Source organism: Micromys minutus (assembly GCF_963924665.1).
Source record: "Micromys minutus genome assembly, chromosome: 13".
Lineage (NCBI taxonomy): Eukaryota > Metazoa > Chordata > Mammalia > Rodentia > Muridae > Micromys > Micromys minutus.
The window spans coordinates 12,892,722-12,910,434 of NC_137982.1; the positions used below are offsets into that span (position 1 = coordinate 12,892,722).

Genomic DNA, 17,713 nt, shown 5'->3' on the forward strand with positions numbered 1-17,713 from the left:
GGCACGAATAAAACTTAAAACACCTTCAATCAAAATGTTTCAAACACCCAGTATAGTAGGTAACACTTCCTAAAGAAATCCATTGTTTATTATAGTTTACCCTAGCCACCCGCCCCCCCTTTCCAAAATTCAATTCAGGAGCAAAAAAATAAGAGAAGCACGTCAGTCCCAAACTGTTTCTCTGAGGAAAGTACGTTCACAGCTATAACTGGTCATTCTTAAGTCATGTGGGAAAGGAAATTAGCCACTGAACCAGTCCACTATCCAGTGGAACAATATGTTTACCTTAAAAAAGTTCTGTTTCCAAGAGAGTACTCAAAAGACATACAATCTCCTCTGTTCACATGAAGAGTATACATTTGTAGAAATTTAGACTTAGAAATAATTCTACAAATTATGAAGATCAAAGTTATTTTATATAAAATTAAGAAAAGTTGAAGGACAGGTGACCTGCTCAATGTCATTAATTAGTAACTTGGGTTATGAAGTAAATGTGAGACTTAAGAGTTTTTAAAGTGTCTCCCAGAGTTAAAAATTCTATGTAGAGCATTATTCCCACAAAAGTATCACATTATATATAACAAAATTATATATATAACATTTACATGATTTTCACAAAACTCACATATAGTACAAAGTATATTACATATTAAAATACAGAAAAGTCAATGAAACTTAAATGCAGTAGAAACTCTACACAGAGCTAAGTTATGTATAGAAACAGGACAGCTTGAAAGTGAGTTCTTCCTATAGTCAGGGAAGGTGATTTGCCTGGCAGTAAATTTTGTTCTTCATTTTAAGGGCAAAAGTTTTGAATGTACAGGTATCCATACAAATGAGACATTATAACTAATTCTAGTAACCTGGTGACTGCTTGAAAAGAAAGTGCATACATAAGCAACTCAAAACCAAAAAAGGGCCCAGACACAATCTCAATCCTCAGAATTGAAGCAAATTCTTGGTCAGCCTGGGTTACACCAATCATGTCAAAAGTAAAATAGGAGATATAAAAAATAAATGACTTGCTAATATACACATAAATCAAGCTGAATGGCATTATGTTTGGTTAAAAAATATCTAAAGGGAACATAAGATTTCAGTTTTCTATCACCACAGATTAGAACACATTATATAGATGAAGAAGTCTTAGTAGAATTTAGAGTTAGAAAGGGTGGACTACAAGAGAGCAGCATAAGGGAATTTTGGAAGGTGATGGGACTATTCTGTGTCCCAACTGCAGACAATTAGATATGTATTAAATTCATAGAAATGTAATTCCACAGAGGTCAATTTTAGTGCATGTTAACCAAAACAAACAAAAGAAAAAACCCTAAGCAGTACAACAATGTCTTTAATGAAAGTGGAATATTTATGAAAAGTAACTTGCCAATTTATACCAAGAAAATACTTGCATTTGCCACAGAGTTCTTAACCCAACTATGTTATATATAATCATGAAAAGGGTCTAATTACATATTCTTTTAAACATTTAAGAATAATCTGCTGGCCCCATGTGAATCTGAACTATGCTCCTTTAGTTTAAGACAGTACCTTGGTATTCTGGTTGTAATTCAATAACACTGGCTAGGTTTTTAAAAGAAGTTTGCTAGTCCTATATGCTTTCAATATTAATAGCAATGTGGAACACTATCCTTTCAAATCTATTTTCTTGTCATCTTACCTCATTAAAGTTCTATATAGTTCAACATTAAATCATTTATCTAAAAACTACAAATCAGAATCGGCAATTACTGCTGAACAGAAGACTAACACATAATGTTTGAGACAATCTAGAATCTCATAAACTTAATCACACCACTCACAACCTAGGAATTATTAGAAGTTCAGAATGAGTAACACATAAAAACAAAAATAAATAATAAAATGATACAGATTGGGGGGCAACACACTACAAATGCTGCAGTTTTATAAATTGATGTATCTAGCAAAGTGATTCTGTTTATTTCAAAAATCATTGATTTGATTAAAGTAGATTTTGCTGTTTTTCACCACTGCTCCTGCCATGAACAGAAGTTAAGTGCTTTTTTAGAGCAGATTTGTGTTTGAAATCCATATCACAACAATGGCATTTATATGGCCGGTCCCCACTGTGTATGTTCAAGTGGTCCTGAAGTGTGCTTTTAGCAGTAAAGGTCTTCAAACACACAGTACACTGAAAGGGCCGTATACCCATGTGTCCTCGAATGTGCCGGTTAAGATTTTTCTTCTGTGTAAATGTTTTCCCACACTGCAAGCACAAAAAGAGTTTATGCATCTTAAGGTGGCGCAGATAGTTTTCTACATGAAGAAAGCCCCTCGGACACCTGGGGCACTGGTGCCTCAAAGAAAAATTCTCATCCAGATTCTGAATCTCATTTACTGTACCATGACTTCCATCAGAATTCTCAGAAAATAACCCTTGATTTGTATTTCCAGGAACTTCTGTAACTCTGTTCTCAACTGTAGAATTGATCAACGAATGCTGTGTTTCAGGGAAATAGATGCCTGCTTTGGAAGAGGTACAAGGTTGTGAAAACTGCTCATTTTCTACATCATCTGTACTGATGGATTCTACATGGAGGATACAAATTTCATTCTCTTTAAAGCCATCATCTACTGTAGAGAGAGCTGGTGATTTCATTCCCCTTCGCTCTGTCAATGCCTCCGAAGCAGATTGTAACACATTGCTCTCCTCCTCTTTGACATGGAAATCTAGGTTTACAGGACTATCTTCTGAAATTTCAATGATCTCACAGTCTTTATCAGAATTTTCTTCTTCATTCTTAACATCTGTATCCGAAGACTGACACAAGTCAGTGTGCTGGTTATTTTTCATGGAAAGATCAATTTCCAAATACTTTGACAAAGCTTCTGTGCATTTTTCTACAATGTGAACCATTTGCAGGTAACTGGCAGCAGTCAAGTATTTCAGAAGCTCTTTTCTTTTTACTTCCAGTGCTCCAGTATAGCAGGACAGCAACAACTTCCTCCCGACTTCTGCACTCTGCAGAATGGTGATTCTGACATGTTTTGACTGTGTGAGTAAGAACTGATCTCTCATGAAAGTGGAGCAAGCAGCCAAAATCACCTTGTGCCCCTGGAACTCAGTATCGTTAATATAAATCGATACATCACAAAATAAATTCTGCTGTCTCAAGAGATTCATTTTCTGTAGGACCACATCTCCTTGCTGTTCAAACTGGAAGTGTAGAACTTCAGACTCAGCAGCCATGGTCACAATCTATACAAAACAGAGCACAAGCATATATATAGGGTAGGCAATGCTTTTCCATGTTACTGTGGTATAGAGCCCCTATTTCCCAGAATGTATTGGGAAAAATGAAGACCCAAACTCTACTCTGAATGCTAGGAGTGAAACTGTTCCCAAATCATCATCTATAAATCCAGAAATCATAATACATTTCTGTACCATGGTATGCAAGTTTTTAAATACCGGTAATCGGTAGTGACACCAAAAAGTACACTTAACCCCTTAAATAATGCAATGTTCGAATTGTCTCACCACTATTACTAATCCCCAGTCTCGGCCACTGTAATGATTTCCAACATGTCTCCTAGCAAGGCTCTCTTTAAGTATTCTGAATTATCTTCTTCAATTCCCATCAGAATTAACGTTATGATTAAAAATGAGGAAAAGAAAAAACGCTCTTATGCTTAAATCGTCCATCATCTCCCCCCACTTCCTCAACAGCCGTTCGTTCTTAAAAAGAATGCAAACTCTTTCAGGATTTCACCCTAACCCACCTTTTATAGATTGATCTTGGTCCGTTTTTCACACACCCAGCTCCTTAATTTTTAATTGCTCATCAGTTTATTGATAAAACACCGGAACACCCATTTGCCTGTCTATTATTTTCACGCTTCCAGCTACATTTACCAATTCGTGCTTTAGCTCCGTTGAGCCCAAACCAGAGACTAACGTGACTCCTCCTCTCCCAGGGAGTTTTTTCCTCCTGATTCTGTGTTCACCCAGTGGGCACAAGGGCCCACACAGCAAGAGGAGCTGACAGGAATCCTAAACCGCCTGCCTGCCAACTCCCTGCAACGAGGACCACGGTTCCCAGCCGAGCCTTCCAAGTCGGGGCTCGACCGGCCAGGCGGGTGTGGCGCCAGACTGGAGCTGAGGCCACAGCGGGGTGTACTCCCACGCAGCGTCGTCCTTCAGCCTCAACCCCCGGCATGTCTCCGTCACGTTCACTTACCGACTAACAAAATTGGCTTTGAGGCTTCCGCGGCAACGGCAGCCCAGGCCGGAAGATGGACTTAGCCTGGAAGAAAACGCTTCCGGAGTCAACCAGCTTTATTCTTTACGGAGATTGTCTGGACGCCCCGGAAGAACATCCTGAGATGCTCTTTCTTCCTCACTTTTTCCACTGCAGGAAAGACAGAAAAACGTCTGAATACCAGCGAGCCGGGTCTTTTCGGACCATTCCCGCTCGCTCCGGTGGGAAGCTGGTTACAGCGAGTTAAGAACGCTCAAGGCCAGAACCTCCAAGGAGTGGAGGGGCGGAGCCGAAGGAAAGAACCTCGCGGCTCTGTATTGTAGCTGGTCTACTCTGTCCCATCAGTACCTGGCCCCAACCTCTAGGCACAGCTCCACCACTGTTTGCCCTCCTCTCCTCTCCACGTCGTTTCCAATGGCATCCTTTTCACCCTGCTGGTTTAGACATAATGCCACTATGTGTCCTTCTCCTTAAGGATTTTTCGCTTTGGGTAATGAGAATTAAACACAGGGCTTTGTGAAACTAAAGCATTGCTTTTCTCCCCAGTTACGCTGTCAGCCATTCCTCTGAGCTGCGCCCAACAAGCTACCTAGCAACAGCTAGCATAGCCACCTGCCATGTACAAGCCAACTTGGCCTATAAGGGCAGCTTTGCCTTTCTTCACTTTCCATTCCTCTCCCCCGCCCCTCCCCAGTCTTCTCCTAGGTCTCTTCCTCTTTCTATCCTTCTCTGACCCACTTCTTTCTCTTACTCTACCCCCTTTTCAGGTCGCCTTCCCTTCCCCAAATAAACTTCCCTTTGTACTAGGCCTGTCTCATGGTGGTGATTCCTCGGGGAAACACCTTGGCCGGTCGTTTTACAAAATACAACATATTTCAATACCAGTTTATACTGATTATACATTATTTCTAAGTTGCACCTCAGTTCTCTGGGATTCAGTTGGAAATGATTTGTCTTCAAAACTGCACTTACATACCCACATCAAAATATATGCCACACCAAGGGAGGGTGATTATTTAGGACAATATTTACCTTTCTTTGCATTCTCAAAGTTTATTATTCAGAAAGTCCCTATTTTCGAAGTAAAGGGATGGCTGACAATTATTTTGTGCCTGCTGCCTGAAAAAAGCCCGAGACTCCAGAATTCTAGGCAAAGGGAAACTCCACTGCTGAGCTGCATTTTCAGCCCCTTGTCATCCATAGGATGTGTTTTAAAGAATTTAAATTCAAACAACTGAGAAATAAGGAGGGAAGAGAGTAGGAAAATAAGTCAATGACACCATAGGTTAATTGTCAAACTTTTATTAAGGAAACTTCCCCATTAAGTAAAGAGGTAGTTCAAAGTATGTCTAACATACAACAGATTTAGAACAGCCATTCATGAGCTGAAATAAAATGCTCTAAGTTGTTTGTTTAGGACAATATTTTAGAAATGGTGACATTGGTCACCTTTCACTTACACATTTTCTAAACTAATGCAAAATCACACCTGATTTACCTCAGAGCCACTTCAGTTTGGAGCTTGTTTTCATATTAAATAATAAATAAATAACAGTAATTAAAAAAAACAACCAAGCTACAATAAAGAGAGTCCTCTTTCTTTTGAAGATTTCCTAGGAATCGTTACAAGACACTGGCATGGTAGCACATACCTTTGATCCCAAACTCAGGAGCAGAGGCAGCAAGAGCCAGTCTCAAAAAGGAAAAAAAAAAAAAAAAAAAAAACCAAACAAACCAAACCAAATGCTGGGTAACTAAGGTTCACCCCTGCCCAATATAATTACTAGTGTTAAAAGCCTTCTTCCACAATGAAATATATGTGCTTTCTCTTTGCTTTAAAATCTTAGAAACATGTAAGCAAAGAATCAAAGTCCCACCAAAATTAAATATCTCACATAAAAATAAGACCTCTCCAGCCAAGAAATGGAGATCACAAATTAGTTAAGTAGTGTTAAGTAGTTTACACTTGCAAACAGAACCAAAAATTTTACTAACAAAAAAGCCTAAGAAAGCTGACTTTAGGCCAGTGGTTCCTATTACTGTGATCATTTAATACAGTTCCTCATGCTGTGGTGACCCCAATCATAAAATTATTTACTTTATTTCATAACTGTACTTTTGCTACAGTTATGAATCGTAATGTAAAGAAATCATAATGTAAACAAAATATTCCTATGGTCTTAGTTTAGGTAACTCCTGTGAAAAGGTGAGTTGTTCCCCCCATCCCCAAAGGGGTCACAAACCACAGGTTGAGAACCACTGTTTTAAATGATGAAAGAAAACAAGGCAAACTTATTCTAGTTAGGACATAAATTTGAGGCCTCATCTCATGAGAATCACTTGACACTGGAAGCCCTGTAAGAACAGGGACCATAGCAATCTTACTTCCTATCCTCAGCATATAACATAGCACCTGGAATTCCAGTTGGTTACGAATAGTTCTTGAGGTTGTGAGAGTGGCTCGATGCTAGAGTACATGTTTAACATGTATGAGGACTTGGTTTCAAACTTTCCAGCATTAAAAAGGTGAAAAAAAAAAAAAAAAAAAAAAAAAACCCAAAACAACAACAAAAAAACCCGCCTTTCTGAGTTACTGAAATAAATCAAGAAATAGCCTTCAACAGCCAGAGAGACCAGTATTATTTGAATCCATGTTATTTTTAGTCTTCAAACTACTACTAGTAACTAGACAAGAATAAGGGTATGGAGTCCCACCATCTTAAAATGATGTTCAGAGAAAATACTTAAAACATTGGATGAGTAGAGTCCCACTGTTGCATAGAATTGGTGCTCTTTGGATGTCTCATGAAAAATTCAGAATGCTAGGAAGCATTATTAGGCCATACATTGACTGATGTTGGGCATAAAGTACCTAGCAGTCATATTAGCTGACTGCACTCATATTTAAATATTTCATAGAAATTATTCCAAATCTGAGCCATGTGTAAATATTCCAAATTATGTATAAATTAATTTTAATTTTTGGATTATTTGTTCATGTACTCCCATAGCTTAATAATAAAGACAAAAGTCTGGTGGAAATAAAGTTCTTTAGACAAAATCAGTTTCATATTTGGATCATTTTCACATTATTCAAACCTGCCCTTAATAGCCAAACCAGTCAGTCAAACCAGAAATAGTATGATATTCATTTAGATAAAAACAATTAACAGGCTAGGGCTGTACCTAAGTGATACAGTGCTTACCTGGTACCTATGAAACACTGGGTTCAACTTCCAGCACCACTACCATAAAATAATTATGCTTATTTTGGTCTTTGGAAGGAGGGCCTCACCCTATAGCCCAGGCAACCCTCCTGTAATTTGTAAATTCTGAGATCACAGGCACAAGCCACCAAAAGAAAAGGTTAAAAAGTCATTCTTACAAGGCCTTCTGTGACATTCTGTTGGTGAATTCTTGGCTGTCTCTGAAAGCTAAAAGGGATGAATATAAAATAGTGAAACAAAACTGGAAACTTTCTGTTAATATGTTATTATTCCCCACCTGTTAAAGCCAAGGTATAGTGGAAGAGATGTATCGGGGATAATGATTCATATTTAGTCAGGTGTACTTGGGCCCATGGTGGCCAGGCTACCTGTTTGACTCTAAATGTCCCTATTTAAAACAACAGAGATAGTATAAGCAATCTTTCGAGAGCTTCTAAGTCCTCTAGCAATCCTATCACCTCACTGTAACCCTTAGGTAAGAAGCAGGCTCAAACTAATGTCTAACATTTACTTCAAGATAAAGAATTGTTTTTATCCATCCTTCAACATCATCTATCAAAGGTAGCAAAAGTGGACAGTGTACTGTGTACCTCTAAGACTATCTAAATGCAAAAATTCTGGTAGTTTCTCTGTATCACATTTAACTTTTTTCATCAATTTCCAAGATGAAGGTACACATAAAAAGACCAAAGACATTAACTCTATACTGGACAAATTATGGCCAAATGCAACTTTCTTATGTATAAACTGACTCACAGCTTAGACTCCATCATAATCCATTATTCTTTAGCTCACATAAGTATGCCTAAAGCACTTCTAATTACAAAAGCATCAACAGGATACATATAGGTCATAATATTTAGGAAACCTTCCATATACCCGCTCTTGTTTTATTATATTTCTATCATTTACTGACTATCCTCCCCATGGCCTCCCCATGGTCCCGATTTGCCTGCAGAAGTTGGTGACAATTTTGTATTTTGGGTTATAAGGTGGGTTGTTGATGTTTAAAGCATAAACCCACACCTCCACAGCAGCTCCAAAAAAGTATAAATGGCAGGAAGCAAATTCACTCATCAGCCTTGGATGAATCACAGTAGACAAACAGAAACTCTATCACATATTTAGGTCAACAGCAGTACCACCTCCTATCCCAGCCTCATTTCCCCCCAAGGAAAAATATTAACTTTCCTAAACACAGCATTTATTAGTTGGAAGTAGATAATGTTATTTGTTGGTACCTTCAGAATGTGCTTGGTAAAAAATTTAAAATAGTGTCAGTCGAAGACATATATCAACACTAGGTAGACAAATGGAATTATTCCTTAGAAAAGGAAAACAGACATCACAGGTTAAATAACTCAAAAAAGAACCAGGAGAGGGACAAAGGAAAGCAAAGAGCCACGGCAAGTGGGAGTCACCTAGTCTGCTAGTGTTTCAACTCACTCACTACCACCTGCTTAGAGGCTTTGTAGAAGAAACTACCAAGTGATTCTACCTTAAGTGCCGTACTCTGTCAGCTCTGGCTGTTAGCACTAAGCCCTGTTCAGTTTACACATGTATTGTCACTCCTTAAACTGAGGACAGCTTGGGTCAGTTTACCTGCATCCAGGACCTGTGTTGCATCAGGTTGTGGCTGACAATTAGAGTCTGTGACTGTTGTACATGCAAAAGAGTCAAAATCCACTGTGAGGTCTTGCACACTCCTCTCATTGGCATTATCAAAGCTGTTTTTGCCATGCAGCTGTTTAAGGTGTTTTCTCAAAACTGGCTTATGAGCAAAAACCATGTCACAATAGTTACATTTATGGGGCTTATCTCCACTGTGAAGGTTAAGATGGTCCTGTAAGGAACACTTCTGGGAAAAGGTTTTCCCACAGATTTTACACTGGAAAGGTTTAATTCCGGCATGTACACGCATGTGTCGATGAAGATTGCCTTTCTGAGTGAAAGTCTTGCCGCAGAGTAGACACATAAAGAGTTTGTGCATTTTTAAATGGTTGGCGTAGTTCTCCAAGTGACGGAATACCCTGGTACACTTTGGGCATTGGTGATGCCACTGTAAGCCTTTGTCTACACCTCGAATATTAGGCCCAAAGACATCTTTTGAGGTCATGATGATGTCATCATTGCCTGTGTAAGAGAGGGCATAATTGTGGAGATGGCTCTGGTCTAGTTCGTTAACTCTGTTTTCCACAGTTGAGTTTATCAGGGAGTGCTGGGGCTCTGATGAATGTAAAGCAGTGGGCTCAGAAGATATGTACTGGTTCTGATCTTTCTTACTTCTATCCTCTGATACATCCCCAATAGATTCTACCTTAACAATCTGAATATCACTGTCCTCCATATCCATACTGTCTTCAGATGGATGAATACAAGGTAAGTCCTGTTCTGGAGAGCCTCTGGCATCTCCCTGCTGTTCTTTCGACTGGGGAGAAGCACTCTGTGGTTCAGATCCCTCTTTACTATCCATTGGTTGTTTTGGCTTTATAAACTTCCACAGCGCCTGTGTGCACCGTTCTACAATGTGGCTCATCTGAAGAAAGCTTGCAGCAGTCAAGTAATTTACCAGTTCCATCTCAGGGAATTCCAGCACACCACTATAACAGGATAAGAGCAATTGTCTCCCCACTTCAGAACTCTGTAATATGGAGATTTTCACCTCTCGAGAATCATTCAGTAAAAATTGGTCTCTTAAGAAGGGGGAACCTGCAGCGAAAACAATTTTATGCCCCTGCACCTCAACATCATCTATGAGAACTGTAACATCACAAAATTTATTCTCTTCTCTTAATTTGTTCATTTTTTGTAACATTGAATCTCCATAATTTTCAAACTTGAAGTGAAGGAGATCTGATCTTTCAGACATTTTGGCAGACCTAAAGGACAGAAATGTAAAAAAGGTGGAATGTAAAAAAATTTAAACAATTCAAAAACCTGGATTTACCTTTCAAAACCAAATGTGTTGTCATGCCTGTTTTGTATGTCTCCAAAAAGCTATGATAACAGCTTTCAGTGACTGTTAAAAGTTATTTCTTACCATTTTCAGGTATCAACTGTACCAAAGGCGTAGATATATAGAAGTGTAAATAACTGGGCATTCACTTGACCTTTTAAGACACTTAACAAAAGAACAATGCTTGAGTTAATCCAAAAAAGTTTATTTTCCACTTATCAAATGAGAATTCTATCCAAAGGAAAACATCAGAACCCAAGTAATAAGATGTTATTTCTTTTGCATAAAGCATGTTTCACCTGATTTTTCCTAAAATAAAATGTTCCCTTTTTGTTTCCTATCATTATTATTACTGTTAGTTTTGCTGTATATGTGTATGGCTGTTTTGCCTATATGCATATCTGTGTGCCATAAGTGTATCCCCAGAGGCCAAATGGGAGTGTCAGATAAACCAGAACTGGAGTTAGAGATGGTTGTAGGCTGCCATGTAGATACTGGGACTTGAGCTGGTGTCCTCTGAAAAAAACAGCAAGTGTTCTTAAACACTAAGCTTGCTCTCTCTCTCCCTCTCCCTCTCCCTCTCCCTCTCTTTCTCCCTCCCTCTCTCTCTCTCTCTCTTTCTCTCTCTCTCTCTCCAGCCCCTTGTTTTCTATTTTAAAGAGTCTACAAAGATACTGCTTACTGAGAACCAACACCCTTTTTGGTATGAATTTATTCATATAGCCATTTCTGTGATAAAAGTCACACATTTAAAGAGACGGTTTTGATCAATGACACACAATTCTTTATCCCATGCATTATGGGTAAATTTAAACTCTCTTATAAAAAACATTTCTTTATAAATGCAGAATAAAACAATGACCCAATCTGTGTGGGTATGAGTGGAAATAGGGTACAAATTCAATACTTACTATATTGTTCTTTCCTTCTTACCCCTATATTTCTGTCATTTTTCATCATGTACAGGACTAGAATTGATTCCTAAATGTTCTCCTTGGCTTCTAGCTCCTCTTCTCTCAAACAGCACATTTCAAAAATGCTAGGCTAAGTCTCTTAGTTACAAGTCAATTAACGAAAACTAATAAAGGTAAATAATGCTATAATACAGAGCTCCCTCTGCATAGGGTTGAAAACATGTATAGCTTAGTAGCACATAATTTGCCTTGTGAAGCCCTGGTTCAATCCACAACACTGTTAGTAAATGGGAAGGATGAATTAGCTACATCAACACCATAATTCCAGTCTACTAACCACTAAAAGTAACTGGTATTCTCTTTTTATAAACCCATCTTCTATCTGGTCAATAGGTATGACACTTCTGTGTTTGAGAAATAGTTCTATAAACTAAGTTCCTTAGGAAATCCAGCTTGACTTTTGTGGTCTACAGTCCCTTCCCCATAGTCAAGTGAGACAACCAGCTTTTCCTGGTAAAATCTAGATTTTCTTTTTCTTACGCAAGGTTTCTCTATGTAGCCCCAGCTGTTCTAGAACTCACTTTGTAGACCAGGCTAACTCACAGAGACCCACCTGCCTCTGCCTCTTGAGTGCTGGGATCAAAGGTGTGCTTGCATCATTATGCCTGGCATCACATTTAGATTCTGAAGCACAAAATTCATAATCTTAATTTTTCACAGAGTAACAGCTCCTGATGATAAGAATCCAGATGTTATTCTTATTCCTCTGTGATGGGTACACAATGCATCTACTTGCTCTAAGCTTGTCACACATTACACTACTCTAGAACACTGCATTCTCTAGTTCTCAGAGGACCTAGTCTGTCCACTTAGAGAAAAGAGTTGTCTGTAGAGCCCTCAGCACAGTACTTCTATATAACACTCACACTGCTTCATCAAATACTTACTTCCTGTCTGAACTACAAATTCCCTGGCATTAGGCAAGAACATCTACATCCTGTTTCTCTTCTATTCAAACTGGTGCAGACGATTATCACCTAATACCACACCAAACGCATGGGAAGGCTTAGTGTGCAGTAGTTGAGCCTACAGTGTTAGGTTCACAATAAAAATAACCTTATTAAGTAGAGCAAATTAATACCTATGGAGGTGCTACAGGTTTGGGGCCACAAGTGCCCCAAAAAATGAAAATAGTATTAAGAAACAAGAAAAAAATAGTATAAGCTATTTCAGAGATCTCAATAACTGATAATGAAAAGAATATTAAAAACCAAAACAAAACCTCAAGCTAGGCTCAAAGGTCCAAACCTATGCACACAGCACTCAGAGACTGATGGGATTAGAATTCAAGTTCCGGGCCAGCCTGAGCTACATAGTTCAGCTGAATGTCAAATAAAGAAGTAAACTTTAGGAGGGTGAGGCACATGCAAGTTAATAATCACAAAGAAGTGAATGTGGCAGAGAAATCAAGGAGTTTCAAACATCAAGAATATTATCACTATTTTGTAGCAGCCAAACTATATTACCACTGGCCAGTTTTAATGGCATTAGCTTTAACATATTCACTTCATAACTGGAACAGTGAATGTTGAACGTTCCAGTTTAGCCAGAAATAATAAAAATGACCATTATGTCAAGTGCCCAAACAAAAGTGGCATTCTTTTTTTTAGAGCTGAGCTGATCTTGAATTCATTAAGCTGACTAGTATTTTCCTAGTCATACTCAAAAGTGAACATTGTTTCTAGCTAGAGTGAGGTAGCAATCAGAATGTTTTATGACAAATGCATTCAGTTTGGAAATTTGTCCCTTGTTTCTCTACAGATGAACTAGACTTCAGTTTCACTTGCATCCCACTCATGAGTGCTTCAGAAACTTATCAACAGAAGAAGCCAAAGAGGTGTCCCAAGAAAAAGCCTGCTTTTTAATCTTTCTATTGCAGTCCAAAAAGTCAGGGAAATGTGTTGTTTACTTTAGGAAGCTTTTCCTAATATCTATCAGCCCAACTATCCCTTCAATAATCTAGTTCTAGGTGACACTCTTTAGCCATTAGTCATTAATCTCCTTTCCCAATAGGTCATTACTTATTTGAGGACAAGGATCAACTGTTTATTACACTTTATACAACTCATTAAACAAAACACAGCATTACAGTGACTCCTTGATATTCACTGAAATTATTAATGACCTTAAATAGAGATGATTTTCAATATCAAAATATCTTCTTTTGAAGATCTTGAGGAGTCTTTAGATCATGTAGGACCAAATTTTCAATACTGTTTTTTAAAAAAATTCTATTAAATAATTAATTGCTCAGTAGTAGACTATGTCCTTAGTATGTGTAGAATCCTAGGTCTAATTCCAGCACCATATGTATTTGCATAATACGTAATATAAAAGTAAATGCATGTGTACACACACCCAAACAATATAAAATATAATAATCATCTAATAGGATTAATTCCTTTTATAAAATGATACCTAATTTCTGCTGAATTCGTGTCATATTCCAAATATACTGCTAGATGCTTTATCTAAACTAATTCACACATCTCTACTGGTAGGTTAGTATTATCCATATAAAAAAATGAAGCTGAGAGAATATAAATAATATGGGTTAAATTAAGACACAGAAAATGCTGCTAGTCGGGTAGTGGTGATGTACACCTTCAATCCAACACTTGGGAGGCAGAGGCAGTGGATCTCTGTAAGTTCAAGGCCACCCTGGTATACAGAGTGAGTTCCAGGACAGCAAGAGCTACAGAGAAAAACCTTGGACTAAAAGAAACAAAAAAGCAAAAAGCAAAAACAAAAAAAAAAAAAAGAAAGAAAATGCTAATTGCTAGAGCTGAAACTTGTACTCAAGTTATAAATCAATATATGAAATAATGGAGCATAACATTATGATCTGTAGACTTTAGACTTTTGTGGGTTTTTTAGTTATACTTCAGCAAAGTATTTACATCTAAACACAGAGTACAAATTAAAACCCAATTTCTGCTAAGCTCAGAGGACTATAATGACAAGGACTTATGTACTGACTACAAGAACACTTATTCTTGACTTCATCTCATGCCTTTATCCTACTGCTACTGATCTCAGGTTCTGTTCTGCTTTTTTTAGAAATTTATTTTGTTTTTATTAATATGTATGTGTGTATGTGTCTATAGGGGTATATATATGTGCATGCAGGTACCAATAGAGGCCAAAAGGGATCCTTTGGAGCTGGAGTTATAGGTGATTGTAAACCACAGGATATAGGTGCTGGGAACCAAACTCCAGGACTCAGCAAAAGGAGCAAGTACTCTTAACCACTGAGCCATCCCCTTAGCTTTAGGTTTATAGTCATTTTTTTTTAAACCATTATTTTTCTGGTTTGTTTCTAAAGCATCACTAAATTGTTCAAAGGTAAATACACTCTTAAAAGGTCTCATTTTGGTCTGTTGCTATGGTTTTTCCACAGAAAAGTCTGTCACTTTTCTCAGTTTCATTTCTTCCCTTTGGTAAGAATTCCTAAGTCCCTATCCTCATAAATAAACCAACTTTAATCTCAACTTAATATACTAGGAAACACTGTACTAGGTATTTTATATTTAAAAATGATGATGCTTATACTCTTATACTAGCGAAAATGCAGCAATTTGAAGATAAGAATATATAGTGAATAGTCTTTTACAATGCCATCATTTTAACAGATCAAAACAGAAATGATGAGACTGTGACTATATGGAAAATTTATAAATTAATTAAAACAAAGAACCAGCAAATGATCTTGCTTATCACGGTGAAGAACAACACAGCAATGATCAAAATAACTCTAAAATATTTAGCTTGAGTGGCTGGATATCTTCGTACATCATTCAGTTAACCTAAAGACTACTAGAGGGGATGATCGTAAGGCTGCTCATTAAAATCTGTCAAGAGAGCCTTTGTGGCACCAGGGTAGCTGGTCAGAAACACATCTAAAGATGTAGAAGAAAGCTCATTGAAACGGTAAGTGGATTATAAATGAAAATGTCAAGAGTACAAGAGGTACACCTAAGTTTGCATAGAGTGGAAGAGGACCTCAGGAGAAAAGAAAGAAACATACACACAATGTAACATAAACTCATCACTTACCTCTTCTCACCCTCACTATCCTTGCAGGTCTCCTTTTTAATCAAGAAGCCAATTTTTCCTTACAGTGTCCCACTCCTTGACTCCCATCTAGTCACAACACAATACAGTGAGTACAGCATGCACTCTGAAAATGTATTTCTAAGGTTAGAACTCTGCTCAGCTACTTATTCAGGGTTATGGTCACAGGTCAACTGCTTATCCAGTCTGTTTCAGGATTCTTTTCAACCAATAATAAATGGGGCTGCCAAGGAAAATTAAATAAATAAGCTCATTAAAGAAGACTTAATCGTTTTATGAGTGTTTGCCTGCATGTATGTATAAGCACCACTTGTATGCCTGGTGCATGGAGGTCAGAAGGTATCAGATCCCCTGGAACTGGGATTATGACGGCTGTGAGACACCATGTGAGCACTGACATCTGAACTCAGGTCTTCTGCAAGAGCTCTAACCACTGAGTAATCTTTCCAGCCCATTAGTTCATTTTCAAAAGACCTTAAAATGGTGCCTGTTACATACTCTTTAAACATGTGTTCTGTAAATAAACAAGTAAATCTTTCATGCTTCTTCAGTTTAATATCAAATCGATTGAGGCCTCCGTTATTTTGTACTTCATTACCTCAACTACTAAAATTGCTTTTACCAGGCCTGCTAACAAAAAAGATACTTTTCTCTTTCTCTTTTCCCAGTAGCTGAGAATGATCCAATGGATTCCCATCAAAATTCTCTCCTGATATCTGGGCCACCCTAGTTGCTTCAACTCTGTGTTCTTTTCTACCTCTTCTGTTGGCTCCAATTTGAGTTCCTGTTTCATTAAAGTTGCCATTGTCCTTCCAATTACCTTCTTTTTCAGTGTTCCCTCTATGATGCCAACTCTTCTCAGGGCCCATATGCCACGAAGCTTAGGTTGATCTCCACATTTGCATTCCCAACTCTTAGGCTGGACAGCTGTTATGCGGCTATCCCTTTAGACATAAATCTAAACACAAAAACCGAATTTGTAACTCTTGATAGCTTTGTGGTTTTATTTCTGATTATGGCATTACTATTCTTCAAATGCCAACTGCCTAAATTCTAGGACTTACTTTTTCTTCTTTTTCTATGTATAACTATTTATGCCACATTAGCACTTGCCTACTTTCTTATAACAATACCATAAATCTATTTTAGATTTATTGCATCTTACCAGGACGTCATTACCTTTTCAAAATAATCTCAAATATAAGTTCCTAGATTTTAGCTAAGGGAACCCAGAGTCAGCTATTTCTTATTCTATAGGCTTCCCAGAGAACAAAATTATTTTCTGCAGTACAAATCTGACCATATTAGTTTTGTGCTCAAAGAGCTTCAAAAAGATAACTCATCTCCTTTAGGATTAATTAAACCTTTCATTATCTGAATTTACTTTACTTATCCAATTCAAATTCCATCTTATGTACACAACCTCCCCATCGCTATTCCTTCTTCTCGTATATAGCCTAACTTCTCAGTACCACTAGAACTTTTCTTTTTTGAGAAAAAGTACTTTCACACGTTCTCTTTAACAAGAAGTAGGATTTAGAGGACACTCTCTTTCTATACAGGCTTCAAAGCAACTGTCCTTAGAGCAGTTGATCAAAGTAACCTATTGCATACCCTCCTCCCTCATACAAGCACCAATTTGTTATATATCGCTTCCAAACTTGAGATGAACACTGGGTATTTGACGAACCTCCTGTGCATGGCATAGCACCAGTAATTCAAAAGGTGCTGTAACTCGCGGCTGACCAAGGGTAAAAACCCATCAAAACCTGGCACTTACAGTAGTCTCGCGGTTGGCACTGAAGGCCTTGCCTTGGCTAGCTCCCGCCGTTCAGTTTTCTGCTGGCCTCAACTGCAGCACTTTTTACAAAACGCCTGAGTGTGGCTTCCTGGCCAGCTACAGGGCCCTATGTTGAGAGTCCCAGGAGGCGGTCCCTGGGGCATCCTGAGACTCCCCAGAGCAGATTCCGGAGGGGAAAGAGGGTGGGATTCAGCATGGGCCAGTCCAATGGTTCAAAGAGTCCGAGGGCCTAGACCAGCTCTTTGGCTCTCATCCCAGGGCAGGTTGCGGCCGATCCAGGTCCCCACGGGGGCTCCATTTCCAGAGACCCCGCACCCTATCCTGGTTCTCGGGTCTCATCAGAACTTACAGACCCGGGGGTAAGGCCGCCATCTGGATCTGGCAAAGCCAAGAGCTGCGGCCCCTCGGGGCTCCAGGAAGGGGGAGGGGCAGGCAAC

General features: G+C 38.4%; 2 protein-coding genes across 3 annotated transcripts; both read right to left on the reverse strand.

The window, feature by feature from the left end:
- Positions 1-147: 147 nt before the first annotated feature.
- ZBTB6 (zinc finger and BTB domain containing 6) lies at positions 148-17,465 on the reverse strand. 2 transcript variants are annotated; one of them, XM_080927824.1, is made up of 3 exons: positions 17,256-17,465; positions 4,224-4,394; positions 148-3,241 (listed from the first exon to the last, which is right to left on the reverse strand). In XM_080927824.1, the coding sequence occupies exon 3, from the start codon at positions 3,230-3,232 to the stop codon at positions 1,985-1,987; it is 1,248 nt and encodes a 415-aa protein (XP_080783950.1). In that variant the 5' UTR covers positions 3,233-3,241; positions 4,224-4,394; positions 17,256-17,465; the 3' UTR covers positions 148-1,984. The 2 variants fall into 2 exon arrangements, 1 of the variants encoding a protein (XP_080783950.1); XR_013975317.1 differs by lacking the exons at positions 148-3,241; positions 4,224-4,394 and adding an exon at positions 16,321-16,433.
- On the reverse strand, positions 9,018-10,340 carry ZBTB26 (zinc finger and BTB domain containing 26; the record flags this gene model as incomplete). Its single annotated transcript, XM_080928153.1, has 1 exon — positions 9,018-10,340. The coding sequence occupies one exon, from the start codon at positions 10,338-10,340 to the stop codon at positions 9,018-9,020; it is 1,323 nt and encodes a 440-aa protein (XP_080784279.1).
- Positions 17,466-17,713: the final 248 nt, after the last annotated feature.